The sequence below is a fragment of the Melospiza melodia genome, chromosome 1 (genome assembly GCF_035770615.1).
Source record: "Melospiza melodia melodia isolate bMelMel2 chromosome 1, bMelMel2.pri, whole genome shotgun sequence".
Taxonomy (NCBI): Eukaryota; Metazoa; Chordata; class Aves; order Passeriformes; family Passerellidae; genus Melospiza; species Melospiza melodia.
The window spans coordinates 58,490,195-58,509,274 of NC_086194.1; the positions used below are offsets into that span (position 1 = coordinate 58,490,195).

Consider the following 19,080-nt stretch of genomic DNA (forward strand, 5'->3'; position numbering starts at 1 on the left):
ACAGTCAGTTATGTTCTAGAACACTGTGTCCAGCTTAAAGCTACAGAATACAAAAATTATATTAACAAATTGAAGCAAGTTCAGGGGAGCATGACAACGGTGATCAGGACTGGATGACTCTCCCTGTGAGGAAAAGGTGAGGGGTCAGGGCTTCTTCAGTCGGGACATGAGATGGTCTTGACAAAGAGCTGACAGCAGCCTCCTGAAGGCTGTAGAGGAAACAGCCAGTTTGGAGCAAGGCAGAAGGAAAGGAATATTTGAAAATAATTTGAATAATTTGAATCTAGATAAATTTAGAGTCACCATGAGAAAAAATAATTCCACTGTGAGGACAGTCAGACATTTAAAAAGCCCACCCACTGAGGCTGTGATCTCAGTCCTTGAAGTTTTTCATTATTTGACTGGACAAAGCTCTAGGGAAACTGGTCTGATCTTACAAATGAGCCTTGCTTCAGCAGGAGGATAACCCAGAGATACCCTGTAGTTTTTCTATGATTCTATAATATTTTCAGATGTGGAAAACCCATTTTGCAGAAATTGTAAGTAAGTATTTCAAGATGTCACCAAAAACCAGGAAATAAACTCTCCAACCAATTCATAGGTTAGAAAGCCAACATAACTAGCAGTGTTGGCTGCTTGGGGATTTCTCCTCAAAGCAGGTACTCCCAGTAACCTAACAGACCACCTTATATTCCTGAAACAAATACATACTCATCACATTTCCTGAATACATGCATTTATGCTAATTATTTCTGTGGACTTATTTGGATATGGTTCCAGATTTTCTGATTAATCTCTTCTCTTTGAGAATATTTCAAATGTGGTGATGTCATAATGTCCTTCTCTTATCATTCTTTGTTCTGAGATAGATGATCCTTGTTCTCAAAACTAAGATCTCTACTAGTACATATTAATCACTAATACAAGTAAATAAGGAAGCATTAGCTGGCACAAGCTGGCACAGATGTAGAGAATTAACACAAGGTCACATTTATCTCTGGTATTTGTATTAAGCACTGTATGGTGCAAAACTAAGCATTAACCATTATATAGGGATCATATACTATGGTGCTACAGTTAAAGAATTTTTCAATGTCTTCCCAGACTGCTGCATAGACTTCTTCTTAAAAAAAATATAACTTGTTGAATAACAAAGGTGAGCTGCTCTTCCTACCTAGTTAATTCCTCAGACAGCAACTGAATACAAATATCCAATTACTTACAACCTTACTTTTCAACAGCTTGAAGTCTACTAAAAAATCCACACCTCTCATTTGTCATCTAAGGAAGGCAAACTTGAAAAAAATTTTGGTCCTTTTTTAGGCATGTTAACTGGCCTATCTTCAAACATTTACTATCCAGAAACATTTAGAACAAGCTAGACAAATTCATTTATAAAACTGGTTTTCTTTTATGGCTTTCAAACAGGTCAAGTGAGATTTTTGTGCTCAGTTGGACAGAATCCAAATTCTTAGTGGCTATGGCCATAATTTTCTAGATTATCAAACTCATGTGGAAAAAAAAGGAGGAAAATACACAATTCACAGGACAGTGAGGATACTGAATGGGAATACGTGTAAGAGAGACAGTTAAGAGTATTTGGTTTTCAATCAGTCTTAAGCAGAATCCATTCTTTTTGGGACACCATAAAATTATTAAGAACACATTCATTAACAGAATTAAGCTGCAATGATCTACATAATCTTAAATTCTTACTGCAAGTAAGAATTATCACATAATCTTAAACATATTAAAATAGAATTTTGGAAGCATGCAGAACATCCTACAAGCCAACATGAAAGCAGAAACATTTCCAAGAAAACTACACCTGTATCTCTTTATACTAAACTGAAGACAGTCCAAACTTCAATACTGCAAACATAATCAATTATGACAACATCCAAAAGAGGTTATGGGATAGGCCACTGCTGTCACTTACGTTGAGCCAAACCACCTACTATCTATGTTTTACACAGATACATTAAAGTTTTCTACTAGTTGTAGAAAGTGTTCTGGTATAGCTTTAAAACGAAATCTGGTGACTTCTATGCTGATATAAATGCAGAGTCTTTATTAACTTTTCCAAATTTAAATCAATAACTAATATATTTTAATGAAAGTGTAAAATTTCAGATTTTTTACAAGAGAAATGGAAGAAAAGAGGAAAAAATACTTTTTTAAAAAAATGTGTATTTCAATATGATTTATTTTTAAATTAAGCATATTTTTGGTTCTCTATGCTCACCTCGAATTTTCTCTGGAGTTTCTGAAAACACTAATTCCACCTTGCTGTAGTCAGGGAAACGGTCATCTGAGAACAAAGGACAGGAATTCAGCAAGATGTTTCCCAGAAGACCAGTTTCAGTGCACTCAGAAATCAGGATTCTCTACAGCTTTCTCATGTACCCTCGTCACTCTTCCCTTCCCACTTTCAGCTTAGTGATCTGGTTTTAAAAGCCATATTTTTTGTGCCACACATTCTCCAGAAAAGACCACATAAATCCCAGCTGGAGTTTTGCTTGTTTTCTAAAACAGTCAAAAGCAGAAGAGATGTACATCCTAATCCTCTCTCTAGACAGTAGACCGACGTGACTTATAAAGAAAACACACCTAGGAAAATTAAAATTGCTCCCCGTATTGTCTAAACTACAATACTTGACCACAAAAGTTTTGGTATCCTTATGGTGCATGCTGCAGGAAAATATGATTGATTTTAGTTTGCTAGTAACATAGGCTTAGGAAGTTCTGATCCTGCATATGAACACAATAAAACTGACAGTATGATTTGGAAAATATGAGGACTAGTGTGACACATTTTCAAGTGTGTCTGAAAACTGTGTCCATTCTTTGATATTCTGAAGCATATTAAAAGACTCAGACTATGTCACAAACACATTATCAGACTTTATGACAGTTTTCACTAGCCAGAAAAGATAATAATTTAGCTCATCTTATTTCCTTCAATGGTGACAAAGAGAGTCACCATTTAAATGAGGGAGAAGGTGATAAGGACTGTGTAGGAGTATCTGAATTATTCTGACAATTAACTTGCTTGAAGACCTTTTCCTGTCATTAGAGTTTTACTGGTATTACACATTACAATTTAACTAACTCAAAGCAGTCTCCCTTTCCCCAAAAATAAGTAAGGGGGGAAAAAAAAGAATCCTTTTGAGAATGGGTGCTGAAGAAGATCGTCACATGCATATGCTTGCACACCCGCATATATACACATCCAACCAACCACAGAAGACAAGTACCTTTGTTGGCATTATCCAAATCTTCTTTGCCCAACACCAAGCCATGTCCTTGAATAGCTCCAGTGTGAAACTGAAGGCGAAAAATCACATCACGAGTAGCTGACCTGTATTTTTTGTGATAACACTTTATCTAGAAAAACAGAGCAACATTTTATCTCAGATAGTATTTTCTTACAATTCTGAACAAATGTGTATATATTAGTTGCTAATTAAGGCAGGCACAACACAATTTATTGTAGACACCTCTGATATTGAAACAAGCAGGGTATGTGTTTTTTAATCCTTTAAGATTACACAGGTCCAGGGCAGGATACTTCTGGATATGTAAAAAATAATAATCACTATTTTCGTTGTTATCAGTCCCCCATCAGTAGGTTATGAGCCAGAATCACAATATCTGTGATACCATACACAATATGTGTACAATATTGAAATGCTGACTAGTATACAAACCTCTTCCCTACCAAATTAATGAATTTCAGCACACTGTTTTCAAAAGAACTCAAGAATATGAGGACTTTCTCAAAGCAAGCCTGCAAGCTGATTATATCTATTTTAGGACTTGTAAAAAACCTGCTCTAATGTTAGGATCTTATTTTAAGTTACTGCAGGAAGTTGATAGCAGTATTCACACCTTGGCTAGAACAAGAACTATAGAAAAACATCTAGTATGAATTTCAGTAGCTAAAAGTGAACACCACACCCATTGTCTAACACCAGCTTCCCTTAGACAAAACCTATGGATATTTTACCTACTAATTCTCTGACTCTACTGTCATACAAAGGCACTCAGCATTCTTACAGGAATATGTAAAAAATTTGGCAACCTTAGTCACAGGACTGAAAATTCTGTAATACTATCCTGATTATATCAGGATTTTATGATAAAGCAGATATTACTGAAATGCATTGAAAAGAAAAAAAATGTCACTTTTATTAAAGTCAGAATAAGAAAAGCATCCTAGATAGAAAATGCCAAACAATTGAAGAGAATAGAGTTACTCTAATTAAATAATGCAAGAAAAATCTAAGAGCTTACAAAGTATGCTTCTGAAAGTTGGGGTTAAAATATAGTGCTGAAATTCTTCTCACTACAGAATGAAAAATCTAACAAGATGTTACTATCTAGTCTTCATTATAGTAACCTCATGATATCCTAAATTCCAGAAGTTAATCAGCACTTACCATATACCTGGCACACAGGACAACTTCTGAAATAGTTCAGCCTATATACCAGAAATGTTTTCTGTCAAGTATTCTGTATGAAAATCACATATTCCTAAACCATTATAAGGGCTGGGTGATTCTCTGTGCATGTAGTCTCTATTTAATTGGAAAGCAAGGAGGTTGGTTGTTTGTTTTAAGAGAATCCCCTACAGTATATTGGCAATACCAGGTTAAATAGTATTTGCTTCTTTCTTTAGACAGTGCTCTACATGCACTAATTGTGTACATACCCCTGTTAAAGGGATCTACTTCCTTTTAGTCCAACACAACTACCAGCATGACTGGACTACTTTAATTACCAAAAGGTAAGGCATGAATAAAGTTTGACTGCTTGAATCAATAAACAAGTGCTCAATCTCCAGCATGCCAAGCAGCTCTGTAAGGACAAAACACCATCATAAAGGATGAAAAAGGCAAGTTTGCCTACAAGTGAAAAATGGACAGAAACAGAATTAAGAGAGCCCTGATGAGAGATATTAGAACTAACCTGTTGGGTTTTATTTTTTTTTAATCATCTAGAGATGAGGCAACTGAGAGGCATTTTAAAAACTTCATTTTATTTTCAGTCTGCTGAGAAGGTTGAGACAATACAGATGTTATAATTCATGCCATCACAATCAGAAGCCTACTATTTCTTAATTACAATACACTGTGTTTCTTGGCCTATCAGCTTTTTGCCAGCTTTTTGCCACACTATGATGTAGATGCTTTAAAGCTAATTATCTAAAACTACCCCTCGAGGGTCTCTACAAATCTATTTTCCACATTAACCTGCTCCAAAATGTAAAATTATATGAAAGTAACTGTGATAACTCCATGTAATTGTATTATGTGAGCAAAAATACTTGAAAAGAGCGTCTTTAAGTTTATATACATTCATACATAATTTAAATTTTGCCTTTGAACAGTTGTTGGATTTATTCAAAATGTACTGCCTTTTACATAATCTCATTTATAAAAACACTGAATGACAGAGGGAGTTCCTCCTTCTTTCTACTTGCTAATCCAAAGTACCAGCCCTGGATTTAACCCAGATTAGTTTCAAATTAAATAATTTAAAGTTTTAATTAATTTAAGTTAAAATTAACTTAATTTTTGTCCTAACGAACTTAGCTACAGAGAATTGTAATTTTTAATGAAAATCTGTTCTCTCTTACAATCAGTAATATTTTACCTCTATATCCATAGACTAAAACCATCTTGTAGTGCCCAGTATGCATAATAAACTTTCAATGAAGTCTAAGCATAACTTTGAATTCTGACTTCACTACCTTTTGATGCCATAATCAAGAATTAACTCAAGTGTCCTGGGGTGACGTTATGATGCTTGTATCCCCATTCATATGTTCTCTGCCTTTAAGACTGGCTTTGAAGAGTGAAAGTTTTGTTTGGGTTTCTCTTTGCAGGGACACAGAGACGGGCAGTATATAGGACTGCTTTCGTTTGCTTGTGGCTTTCTGCTTTGCGCTCTCTCTCTCTCTCTCTGCTCTCACTTTGCTTGCTTTTGATTCTGCTTATTAGCTAGTTTAGCTAAACAGTCCAAATTCCTTCCTGGACTGTTTATCCTCTCCTTTTTCTTCGACCATCTCGAACCTGCACCGGACTGGGACTGGGAACACCGAAGGTTTGCACCGTTTGGCTGCAGCAGCTGCCCCAGCGCCGGAGGGACTGAGAACAGAGCAACCACCCGTGAAAGAGACTTTCTGATTTTGTCATCTTTCTCAGAGCGGTGTCATCCGGTATTGTTCATTTTGTGTGCTGGGGGGGGCTGTGCCTGTTAAATAAACAGGTTCTTTCCACGTCTCTCTGAGGAATTCTTCCCGAACCGGTTGGGGGGAGGGGCCGTGTGGGTTTTGCTTTCTGGAGGGGCCCTCCTTTGGAGATTCTCCACCAAATTTGCCCTAAATCAGGACAGCAAGCCACTGTAATGTGCTGGAAAATTCCTATATGCATTTGCAGATGTCAGTGCAGCTTCTCAACAGCTGCATCTGTTCTGTATCACCACATGCTATTCACATGATGTTAACAAATTCCTTAAATCTAAGGCAAGAAAGGATATTTACCTTTTTAAAACAAACAAACAAACATGCATTTCAAACAGTTAAACCTTTTATGAATTGGAGGTGGAGCATCTTACATATCATTATTTTTGTCTGATACCACTGAAGATTTTGCTTAGACAGAATAAAAAATATTCAAAACTAAAGTTTTTGTTTAGAAAACACTGAAATGCTGAAAAAGACACTAGTTTGCTCATAATTATCTCAGATAATAGCATGAGATTATGGAAGATTATCTCTTTTAAAAGATGCATTACTGAAAAGCTACATGCTCTTTTTCTATTCTAAAATCTCATTTGAGAGATACTGAGTTTATCTCAGACTGATTTCTATTGTGATCTATTCCATTTCCTTAGGCACCAACAGTCCTTCAAAAACTAACAAAATGTCCTTAATTTGAAACTGTCTCAAACTTTCAAAGTATGCCAATTTATAATAGTATATTTAAAAATTGTTTGTCCCTTTTTCAGTGAAAGAACAAAAGAACAATATACAGAACTGAATAGGGAGAGGGGAAAAGATAATCTGATACCAAATCTGGACACTTGTGGTTTAGGAATGGTATTCCCCAATTCAGTGTTCCCACTGAAACATTTCAAACCACACACCACTCAACCACACCCTCTCCCCTTTTCCCCAGCAGCAAGCTGAAGAGAATTGGAGGCACAAAAGATAAGATGACAGACTGAGATAAAAACAATTTATTGAAAACAGCAGTGAAATAAGACAACGAAAAGTAACAGCAACAATACTAATAACAGAGTGTACAAGAAAATAAAAACCACAACAACAACAAATGAATGAGTCATATACAATTACTCAAACCTTCCCCCCACAGAATCCCCAACAGTGCCCAACTGCTCCTTCCACCATGCAATCCAAACCAGAAGGAAGCCCTTCCCCATCCCAAAAAAATGAAACAAGGTGGTATAGAATAACCTCTGTGTCCTAGCCATGCCCCTTCTGGCTATTGCAAAAATTAAAACTGTCCTGAACAGGACCAGGACATTATCCATGCCTTATTCTATGCCATCTACATCATGCCCAAAACCCACACCTTCCATTTACACACACACACACACACACACACACACACACACACATATATATGTACATACACACACACACACACACACACACACACAAGCACAGGTATCATTTCCATAGTCACTGGCCTAATCCTTTCAAGTTGTCTGCTGCATTCAATCAGTTCATGACTATCATTTCCATTGTCCTAGGTGTCTTCTAAGGCAGAAGGGCTGGTGTGCTGTTGGGTGGTTGCAAGCTGCAACAGGAGCTCATGACTGGTGTATCTGGAGTGGTCCATTCTCACTGTTTGTTCTCACTGTTTACACTGGCATTCAGTGTCATTCAGCAACCAACATTATACAATTTAATATTACTGTTTTCACCCAAAAATCAAGTCCCCTTGAAGTACACACCATATTTCTCCTATACCTCTCCATTACACACCAAGTGCATCCAGGTCCCTGAGTAAAAACAATCCCATGGATGGGTTTGCCTTTGCTTGAAGCAGAACTTATTCAAACTGTCTTGCCTAACATATTCCTCATGCACCACAGGGTCTTTATTCCCTTCTGCAGTATGTGGAGGTTTCGATTGGGCAGGGCCAGCTCAATTGGTAGAGTTCTTGTGTTAACTTAGCAGGTGGCCTCTGCTACGTCCCAGTGTTTGAAGGTCCCACCATCCATTGTTTTCAACATGGTTTTAACAGTCCATTGTAATGTTCAGTTTTCCCAGAGGCTGGTGCATGATAAAGAGTATGAAACACCCACTCCATACCATGCTGTCTGGTCCAGGTGTCTATGACACAATTTTTGAAATCAGTTGTCCAATCAGTTGTCCAACTCACTTCTTTCTGGGGTGGCATGTCTCCACAGGACTTGCTTTTCAAAGCCCAAGATGGTGCTGCTGGCACTGGTTTGAGGTACAAGTTATATGTCCAGTGGTTGCTTCCAGCATTGTAAGAAGGTAATGCTTGCCTTGGTGGGTTTGCCTGAGTGTGATGCAATCAATCTGCCAGACCTCCTCATATTTATATTATGACCATTGTCCCCCATACCACAGGGGCTTTACCTGCTTGTCCTGCTTGATTGCAGCACATTTCACTCTTATGGATAACCTGAGAGATAGAGCCCATGGTTAAATCCACCCCTCAATCACAAGCCCATCTGTATGTTGCATCTCTTCCCTCATATACTGAGGTATCACGGGCCCACCAAGCCAGAAGTAATTCACCCTTATGTTCCCAGTTCAGATCCACCTGAGACACTTTAATCTTGGCAGCTTGAGCCACCTGTTGGTTGCAACGTTCTTCAGTAGCCTAACTCTTCAGTATGTCTGCATCTCCATGAGGTACTTTTGCAGCCAACTTCTCTATCCAGGCAGCAATGTCTAGATGCCATTCAATCGCCCAGATAGGTTTACTTCTGTGCTACCAATTAATCTTTTTCCACCAATACAGATACCCCCACAGAACACTTGCCACCATCCGTGAGTCAGTGTACACCATCCATGGTAGAGTGCTGGCCATTTCTCTCATTCAGTAATATCTAAAGGCAACTGGATGCCCTTCAGTACTGTGACCTGACTTGATCCACCTTGTCCCTCAATAGCTTCTGCAACTTGTCACACAGGACTCCATACAGGAGCTTTCTGTTTTCAATGTATCTCTACAATACAGCAGAACTGTTGGTAAAGAGAGCATATTGCTTTCATTTTCTGGGGCTGATTATATAGTGAGATCTCCTCAGCATGTCACCTTCTTCTCCTGCTTCTCTGATGTTAGTACAAAATTTTTGCCTACAGACCAGTTTGTGATGACTTCCAAGATCCCTGGGCAATTGGGGTTTCCTATTCAAGCTAGCCATGTGATCAGCATGACTCGCTCCATGAAGCATCAGTGGCATGTGTGAAATATCCTTTGAACATCCAACCCAGCACTGGCAGTTGAGGCTCCAGGATGAGCTGTGCTTTGATGTCAATCATTCTGAAGCAGTCAAACCCCTTCATAAGCTGCCAGGATATCTTTTTCAGTAGGGGTGTAGCAGCCCTTGGATTCCTGACTCTGGAACCCTAGGGCTTGTCCTCAGGTCTCCCTGGATATCTTTTGCCAGACACTTCAGGAAAGACCATTTTCCCCCCAGCTGCAGTATAGGGCACACTTTTCACATCTTATCCTGTCTTGATTGGCCCAAGGGCTACTGCATGAACAGTCTTTTGTTTGATTTGTTCAAAAGCTTGTTGTTGTTCAGGACCACACTTAAAATCATTCTTCTTAAAATCATTCTTCTTCACTTGATAGAGAGGTCTTACAATCTAACTAAAATCTGAAAAATACATCCTCCAAAAACTTCTATCAGTTAGGAAAGCCTGTGTTTTCTTCTTGCTGGTTGACGGGGACATATCTGCTATTTTTTTTTTTTTTTGCCTACATCCATTGGAACCTGACAACACTCATCTTGCCATTTTACTCCTAAAATCTGAATATCCTGGGCAGGTCCATTGACCTTACTCTGCTCTATGACACAGCCAGCCTTCAGGAGGACCTGGATTGTCTTCTTGCCTTTCTCAAAAACTTCCTCTGCTGTGTAACCCCACAGAATGATGTCATTAATGTGTTGCAAGTATTCTGGAGCTTTGCCCTTTTTCAGTTCAGTCTGGATCAGTACATGGCAAATAGTGGGGCTATTTCAAATCCCGGAGCAGTCCATTTCAGGTGTACTAGACATCCCTCCAGGTAACATCACACTGTTGCCTGCACTTTTCTGCTAAAGGAATGGAGAAAAGTGCATTAGCAATGTGAAGAGACACCATTTTGCTGCTTTGGGCTCCAGTTCATAGTGAAGTTCCAGCATGCCCAGCACAGCAGCACTCAGAAGTGGTGTCCACTCTCCAGTGGACTTATGCACTGGCCACAGAGTACTAATAAAGGGTGAGCGAGTCTCGCTGACCACTCCTTGGCTTTCTGGAGGATGAATCACTTCATTCATGAGGAATCACTGCGGCAACCACTCTCTGGTCACAGAGAGCGACAGGCACAAGTTTCCCAGGCATTGTCCTGGGGAAGGCTGTGAGAAGATCAGAGAAAAGAAGGACAAACAATTCTTATCTTCACTTGCTGCACCTGTTTTTGTGAACATGTGGAATGTGGTATGGAGATTTGTTTACCAAAGGGTAACTTCTTAATTGGCCAATGGTGATGGCATTTGGATTCAAGCACCAATAGGGTCCACTTGTATCTGATTGTCTGTAAGGGATATGTTTTTCTTAATAAGTATAGTCTAATAAAGCAATTGATCAGCCTTCTGGAATCATGGAGTCAATGTTAATTCTTACCCAACCAGGGCCACCATGCTATGACAAAACATGGTGTCACTGTTTGTTGCGCTACTGTCAAGGCTACATTGTCATGGCAGTTAGCAGAAGGGTCCTCTGAGAGATCAGGGAAGGTGTTCAGCTGTCCAATTTCCTCTGTCTCCACAGCAGCTGTGGAAACACCAAAAGCCCAATGATGCCCTTTTGGGTCCTCAAAATACCCTCTCCTAAGGTAATCTATGCCAATGATGCACAGGGTTTCTGGACCAGTCACAGCTGGGTGTTTTTCCATTCATTCCCAGTCAGGCTCACTACAGCTTCCATTACAGCCACCTGTCACCCCAGAAACAGCAAAAGATTCTGCTCCTACATATCTCAACAACATCAGGGTACATTGTATGCTGGTGTCAACTAAAACCTCACACTCATGTGGGTCTGATGTTCCAGGCCGTGGGATCCATGAAGTCAAATAAATCAGACTTTCCCTTTCCCACACCTGGCTGAAGGTATGGCCCCTTCTGTAACAGTACTTGTTACTTATTTCTTGTAAGCATAGAGATCCCTTCAAGAGCATTGGAAGTAGCATCAGCCCACCTATTCTCTCTGATGTCTTACTCACTAGAAATTGGAGCAGGATTTATCCTTGAAGAATTTCCTGCAGTAGTTGTGCTTCCTCTCAATTCACACAGCAGTGCTGCTAGGACAGAGGTGGGTTTTCCATCCCACCTCCATATATCCTCTCCATGGTTATGCACGTAAAACCACAGGTTGCTTTGTATGGTGTACCCTCTCTCTTGAGCAGGACAACACTTGTTGTTAATAGCAGAGACTGATCTGTACTGGTAGGGCATGGGACATTTCTTTAAATTGCTGATAGTCCTGTCTGAAATTCCAGGAGGTCCTGGGGCAGTCTTTCTATGGACAAGATGCAGGCCCATAGGGAGGAAGGTCTTTGTTCACTTTCTTTCCATGATATCACTGTCAATGAGTTCATATACAGCAATGGTGCACTTCCTAGGAACTTCCACCACATGCGGTGTTTGTGTACACCAGACTTCATCTGGATTTATAGGGAATTGCTCATTATTTGAATCCTTACAAAGTACCTCCAGCACAGCTATTTCTCTCAAGTACTTTTCTCCATGGTGTTCCACTTGTCTCACTGCACTAATAGATCACTCTTGTTAAGATACAAGACACTCCCTATACTTGACAGTAGTTACCTCCTGAGGCTGAGACGCTGTCCTCTTCCCAATCCCAATGCACGCATTCCAAGACACAAATCCCAGTTGCTTGGCTTCACTACCATTTGGTTTCATATCGTTGGCCACAATATCCCAGTATTAGACCAGCCACATCATCAGGGGCTACCCAGCTGGTGGCTGAAATCTTTACTCATACCTCATAGCTCACCCAGAGACAGATGTCAGGTGATTGCCCTGCTTCTTCCTCTTGTCGAGTGCCCTACTGCCTCTTCATCCCTTATGCCAATTGATTCAGTCTTGGATTTCTTCTTCTGTATAGGAGCAACTGCTACCAGCACATGTTGTTCCCCTGGTTCAGCTGCAGTTTGAGTGGCCACAGTGCCTGTTGATATGCTTTCCTCCCTTCCCACTGATGGTGCTGTCTGGTAATGAGAAATGTCCAATAAACAGATGCCAGAGCCCCGCACATTGCATAACTTCATTCCTTTCTGGAACTGCCACAGCATTTCTTCTTTTGCATATTTTATCACTTCAACGGAGTCTTGTAGTTCTTCACGGGTGAACTTACAAACCATTGGAGCAGAATAGTCCTTCAGAAGCTGGCCCATTTTCTCCTGCCTTCCATGCCACTCATAATGACCCACCCTCAGGGCAGATCTCTGAAAGACCCTCCAAAAAATATGTCCTGTAACTAACATGGTGTGGACCAGACTGAGGAGAGCTGGCAGACCTAGCCACAAGAACAAGCTTTCCTTAATATCCAAGGGGAATTCAAAATTTTCAAAAACTGTTGTAAGAGGTCTGAAAGAGAAAAAGGAGATGAAAAGCTTGGGAAAATCATTCTCCCCTGTGCCCCCCACAAACTGGATATGATTATTAATGGACTCCCAAAGGTAATGCTGGAGGTAAGGGCAGGAGAGCAGTACTCAATACACATCCAAATGACCCTCACTGTCCTTGATGCTACCACATCATAAGCTTGTATCACATAGTACACCAACAAAACAATCCTGACCCCTCTCCCTGATCTGAAAAATATCATGAGGTATGGAAATATATAAAGTTAGGTACCACACTATATGGACAAATTAAGCAACATTGTGACCAGTGGCTCTGAACCTAATGCAACAAAATGCTTAGATGAAATTTGTTTCAAACCCACTCTGAGCAGACCTGTTGCTATCCTAACCTTTTGTGCCTCACATTGGGTGCCAAATAAGACTATCATGGTTCAGAAATGGTGTTTTCCAATTAGTATTCTCACTGAAACACTCCAAACCACACACACTGCTCAAGCACTACCCCTTCCCCTCTCCCCTGCAGCAGGCTGGAGAATTGGATGCACAAACAGTAACAGCAACAATACAAATGACAGAGAGTACAAGTAAACAAAACCTAGACAATTCACTCACAATTGCTCACAGACCTCTCCCATTCTTCCTCCCCCTACCTCCCAGAAACCTCAGCAAAACCTGAGCACTCCCTCCATCACGCTACCTGACGAGGAAGGAAGGCCTCCCCCTGTCCCTGAAAAATAACATGAGGTCATACAAAATAACCTTTGGGTCCAAACCATGCCCTCCCTGTCTGGCTACTGCAAAATTTAACCTTATGCTGGCCAGACCTTGGACATTACCTATCCCTTATTTGGTATACCACTTTTTTGAGTGCAGAACAATTTAGAATTACTTAGGCATTTTCTTTATAGCAGATAGTTTTACAGTTGTGCACACTGCCTGCCAAATTAGAGGGCAAGATATTTTAATGCCAAATTACAAATACTCCCCACAGTTATTTTTATAAAGAAAAGAGCAATACAGGTCTTACTGGACTTGGTGATGCTATAAAAGGAGAATGCTGAGAGCAATTGTTTTGAAAACAATTTGCTCCTATAAACCTTTTTGTTTGAGTTTTACAAGATTTTTTATTCCCATGAAAGCCAAAAATGATGACTAAATTATTCTGTAGTATTTCCAGGCATTTCATTAAATATTTTTTTTTACAGCACAAAACAGGTCAGAAACTGTAAACTAAATGTCATGTCAATAGATTTTCATTCCATACAATTAACTCACCATAATATCTCCTTTCAAAAGCTGGGCAGGGTCTATAGCAATGCAGATTTGACTTTGATTTTCTGACTGTATGCTACTTGACAGAAGAAAAAAAAATACATGGTTTAAAGACACAAAACCATAAAACAAAGAAGAAACCCACAAACAAAACTAAAAAAGGCTATGTAATTCTGCAATCATGGAAATTAAAACCTAAACCCAATCATAGTGGAAAATGCTTACAACTTACTATATTCCAGATGTATAAACTGGCTGCATAGCCTGGTATAACTTCAGAAAAGGCCAACAAGCTGAAAAGAATCCAACAAAAAAGAGTGTTTTGTAACATTCAGATATAGGAAAACCATTACAACTAGGAAGTTTCATGCACAACCAGACTGAGCAAAATGGCACATAAGTGGTAATGCTGGACTGTCAAAATACCCTTCAAAGCAAAATTGCCTAAAAGGTATTTTATTTTATTTTATTTTAGACTAGTTCTGAATTCAATAGGGAGGGACTTTAATGGATTCTAGTAAGGAAGGAAATAAATGCTTCAAGAAAATGAAATTAATAAAGGAAGAATGACGATGGCCAAAAGAAAGCAAACCCCCAATATAAAATAAAAACATTTTCCAAATAAATAGATTATTTGATCTTCAGATTTTTTTCAGAATTAATAAGGCCCTTAAATTTCTAACTAGAACAAACAATACCCTAACTTTATTAAAACAGTTATTTTAGAAATAAAAAAAGATTAAACAACAATGAAAATATATTAATATCAAATTCATGCTGATTATATTACAAAAGACCAGTGCTATTTTACCTTCGGATAATAAAAATGCAGAAACAAATCATAAATCATTAAGACCTCTAAGTTCATCAAGTGCAACCACTAAAGTTTATTCCTTCACTGTGCTCTAGCACATTATCTCATTCTATCATTTTAATTTTAAATCCACTTAGGATAGCAAGCCATGTTAGCAGCAGTGGTGAGGCTACACTTCAACTACTGTGTTGAGTTCTGGGCCACTCACTTCAAGAAAGACACTGAAATGCAGTAGTGTGTCCAGAAAAAGTCAAGAGAGCTGGTGAAGAGTCTCCACACATGTCCACACATATGAGGAGTGGCTCAGGGACCTGGGTTATTTAACCTGGAGAAAAGGAGGCTCAGGGAGACCTTATCACTCCATATAACTCCTTATCACTCCAATCTCCTGCCTGAAGGGAGATTGTAGCAAGGTGGGAGTCAGACTTTTCTCCTGGGCAACGAATGATACAATAAGAGGACAGAGCCTCAAATGGCACAGAGAAAGCTCCTTTCGGACAGCAGGAAGAATTTTCTCACTGAAAGGGTTGTTAAACTTTGTAACAGAATGCCCAGGGAGGTGGTGGAATCACCATCCCTGCAGGTGTTCAAGAAACAACTGGACATGGCACTTAATGCCATGGTCTCGCTGACAAAGTGATGATGGGTCAAAGGTTGGACTCTATGATCTTGGAGGTCCTTTTCCAAACAAAATGATTCTGTGTAATTCTGTAAGTACACCCTATCCGAACAGCTTATCAACACGAAATCCATTCTCAAAACAGAAAAGAGATTATATTTATAATCATTTCCCAAAACAAAGAGGAAATAATTATGAAACACGACCAGGTTCCCAGATCCTTTACAGTAAGAGACCACAACTGTTCAGAGATAGGCAGAGACAAATAGCATAAACTATTCATTTAACAAAGAACAAGAAATTGATTTCACCTGCTCCAATTTTTACTCTTAGAATGCTTCTCTTCTGGCTACTTTATTTGGAATATTTTGATGGATATCAAAAAGATATTAATTCTAATCTGAGATTCATGCAGCCTTTCTAGAAAGTTCCAAAATGAAACAAGACTTTGATCCTACACCTGAATAGGAAAAATTAGATAATTTACCTCCCCCAGCATCTAAGTTGGGGATGCCATGAAGGATAACATAGTGCAGGAAAAGAGGGGTTGCATTCATTTTCACAGATCCAGATAGAAGGCCACTTAAGAACTGCACGTATCTGAAAACAAAAAGTTTATCTGAATTATATAAAACCACTAATACTAGGGAAATACATTACTTACACAATGGTATTTCCAGATTATGGGTAATCAATAGTATTGTGACAATGCACATAAATCCAAAATAATAATCTTCACAAAACAGCATGAAAAGACACTTTAATTTACCACTGTATTAAATCCATGGCCGTTACATTGCTATTGTTGATATCTTTATTTTAGTTGTTGACATTACTACTCTAAGTAAGAAATTAAGTAGAAGAGACAGTAAAGTCAATTGTTTTGGTACACATTCCTAATTACAACTGTAGTCTTAAATGTCTTTCACGGCAGCATGATATGGTTCCCATCCAATTTACAGTGAAGTCATCTTCATTAAAACAAGAGCAAGAAGTGCCCTCATCAGAAATCTCAAGAGCAATGCAGTCAAATAACATCTTCATAATGAGAAGTGATCTCATTCAGCACCAAACAAGAGGAAAACTATCACAGCACTGTGAAAATTATTCTATTTCTGTGATTTAATATGTGGTATGGTCACAAGATATTGAGCAAATACATGCAAGTAAACATCACTGCTGTGTCTTTAATTTTTCCACCAGCTTTGAGTCCCTTTTTTTTCCATGCCTATGAGACAATCTTCATTTAACTTTATTCTCAGGAATGTATAGAGAAAAATCACCTTTTTTTCACCTTTATGCACAGATCTCATTAGCTGAACTCCTGGCAAAGCCACAACTAAGGATATCCTGCTGAGTAACAACAGCTTTACTATCCCAGAATGGGGGTTGTGGGTAATTTAAAATAGATTTAATTTTACAGAGAGCTTGCAAAGCTCTATTTTAAATGTTAAGAAAAGGCTTTTTTTGTTGTTGTTTTCTCCTTCAGTCTTTCTGAAAGGATTTGGTACATCAAAAGCACAAATTTTACAAATTGACACACCTAACGTGACAAAAAATATTGTCTTAAAATGTTTTGTCAGTGACCTCTCACGACTTTAATAAATTATTTACTATTACCAATGTGACCATTTTCTCTTTACCAGCTTTCAATTATTACAAAAATTAGACTGAAATTTTTGAAAACCTTTCTCAAGGTAGTGCACTTAAGGGGCCTAGAGACAGTCAGCTTATTTTTGAGAAGAGCGTTCAAACATTTATCCTCAAGGTTTGTGAGAAATTTTTTTCATATGAAGGGTCTCTATCTGCATTTTTCATTCAGAGAAATCTTCAACTGCTTATCTGAGAATGGATTCAAAATAGATCTGGTCTACAGCTACTCTTCTTGTCATTGTTACAGTACCCAACTAGCAGTAGGAAAAAGCTAAGTGACTTAGTTGCGACAATTTATTTTTATCTAGACAAGATTTGGTAGAGAAAAGGTTTCAGAATGTGAAAAATGGGTGCATTTTCATATTTTACAATTTTGAGATCCACTTAAATTATACCCATTTATACATCAACTGGGTTTTAACAAGGATATCACTAATTAATTACCCAGCAATGGTTTCAGAGAAAAAGGGTATTAAAAGGCCACTGACTGATCAGAATGGGGACAAAGGAGTATAAAGTTATCCACAAATATTAAGAGAGTTGGTTTTCCTTTCTCTACAATAAGATTAGTGGCCTACCATCTCTACCATCTGGCCTACCAGGCCAGGCAAAGGTAGGAGAGATGAGATTTGGGATAACAGTTCTGACATAAAGTTTGGAAAACTACCTCTGTTCTCATTAGAAATTACCCTCTTAAGTGGTAATGTGTATATGTATGGAAGATGGCAAGGGCAGCTCAAGTTCAGTACTGGTGAGGAAAGATGTTAACTCCTTCAGTCAAGAAGGAAACCGAGTATCTCTGAGGCCCTTCCACCGGCAGTTACCCCCAGAAGAATTAAGTAAGTGTCCTTAAAGGGGATGTAGGAAAGACAGATGCAATCATTTATACCTAATGTCTAGCTTTAGGGCTCACCTACAGTTCACTTAAGTTAGTAGCTACTGAAACTTCCCATCAATATGGTTGGAAAACTACCCTGATGCACAATTCAGAGGCTGTTGTGGAGGTTCCTAGCTCTCACTGAAATATGCCTGCTGTCTAGGGCTTCTGAATGGGAAGATTAACAACATCTCTTTCCTTTTGCTGCTATGGTTCACACTTCTCTGTCTGGTAGGCAGCATTCTCAAATCCTTATTATTGAAATGCAATACACATATACACATATATACAAGCACAAAATGGAAACAAAAAAAAGGCCAGCGAACTTCTACTAATGAAAAGTTTATTTCAAGTCTAACTTCTACTAATGAAAGTCTAATTTCAAGTCTTGTGTTACTATTTTTCAAGTTAAAAGGAGCTGTGCATGTCACCTAATGGGTTAAAAAAGTAACTGGTACGTTTTTATTTAGAGATTAACAGAACCAAACACCTTACATAGTTATTACTACTGGTTTTTCTGTTTTAATTACTAGCAAATTCTTATACTATAAACAACTTCTAAACTACCTACTGCATGCACATGGATTAAGACAAATAAAATAAAAACAAACCAGTAATTACCAAATCAAACCCAGATGATATTTTATATTTCTAAAAGAGATTCACCTATATCACAATTATTTGTCTGACGGGTATCAGTCTCTTTTGGTACTGAATTCTTCAATTACCTGTCATAGTAGATAGTGAACCCCCGAACTATTCACTTTCCAAAGTGAAATACTTTGAATCCTAATTCAACCTTCGTCATACAGACAGACTGAAAAGATAACACATCCAGATACATGAACTTGCCATAATGAATATCACATGCTTTGACAAACATTTACTAGCATGGACATGGGGCAAGTGCATAATCTGCAGATCCTCTAAACAAGTAGTAAAAATATCTTAATTGCAC

The 19,080-nt window shown here is 38.6% G+C and overlaps 1 protein-coding gene across 8 annotated transcripts in view; it reads right to left on the bottom strand.

Annotated features, from left to right (window-relative positions):
• TNS3 (tensin 3) overlaps nt 1-19,080 on the bottom strand; it is a 202,219-nt gene that overhangs the window by 100,641 nt on the left and 82,498 nt on the right. For 7 of the 8 annotated variants that reach the window (XR_010028071.1, XM_063158847.1, XM_063158857.1 and 4 more), the window contains 5 exons: nt 16,080-16,192; nt 14,392-14,452; nt 14,163-14,238; nt 3,258-3,387; nt 2,246-2,311 (listed from right to left, as the gene is read on the bottom strand). Coding sequence is in view for 7 of the 8 variants with exons in the window: in XM_063158847.1 (XP_063014917.1) it covers nt 2,246-2,311; nt 3,258-3,387; nt 14,163-14,238; nt 14,392-14,452; nt 16,080-16,192 (446 nt within the window). In the remaining variant the exon portion in view is untranslated. The remainder of the gene's footprint in view (nt 1-2,245; nt 2,312-3,257; nt 3,388-14,162; nt 14,239-14,391; nt 14,453-16,079; nt 16,193-19,080) is intronic. The other variant, XM_063158828.1, reaches the window with a different exon arrangement.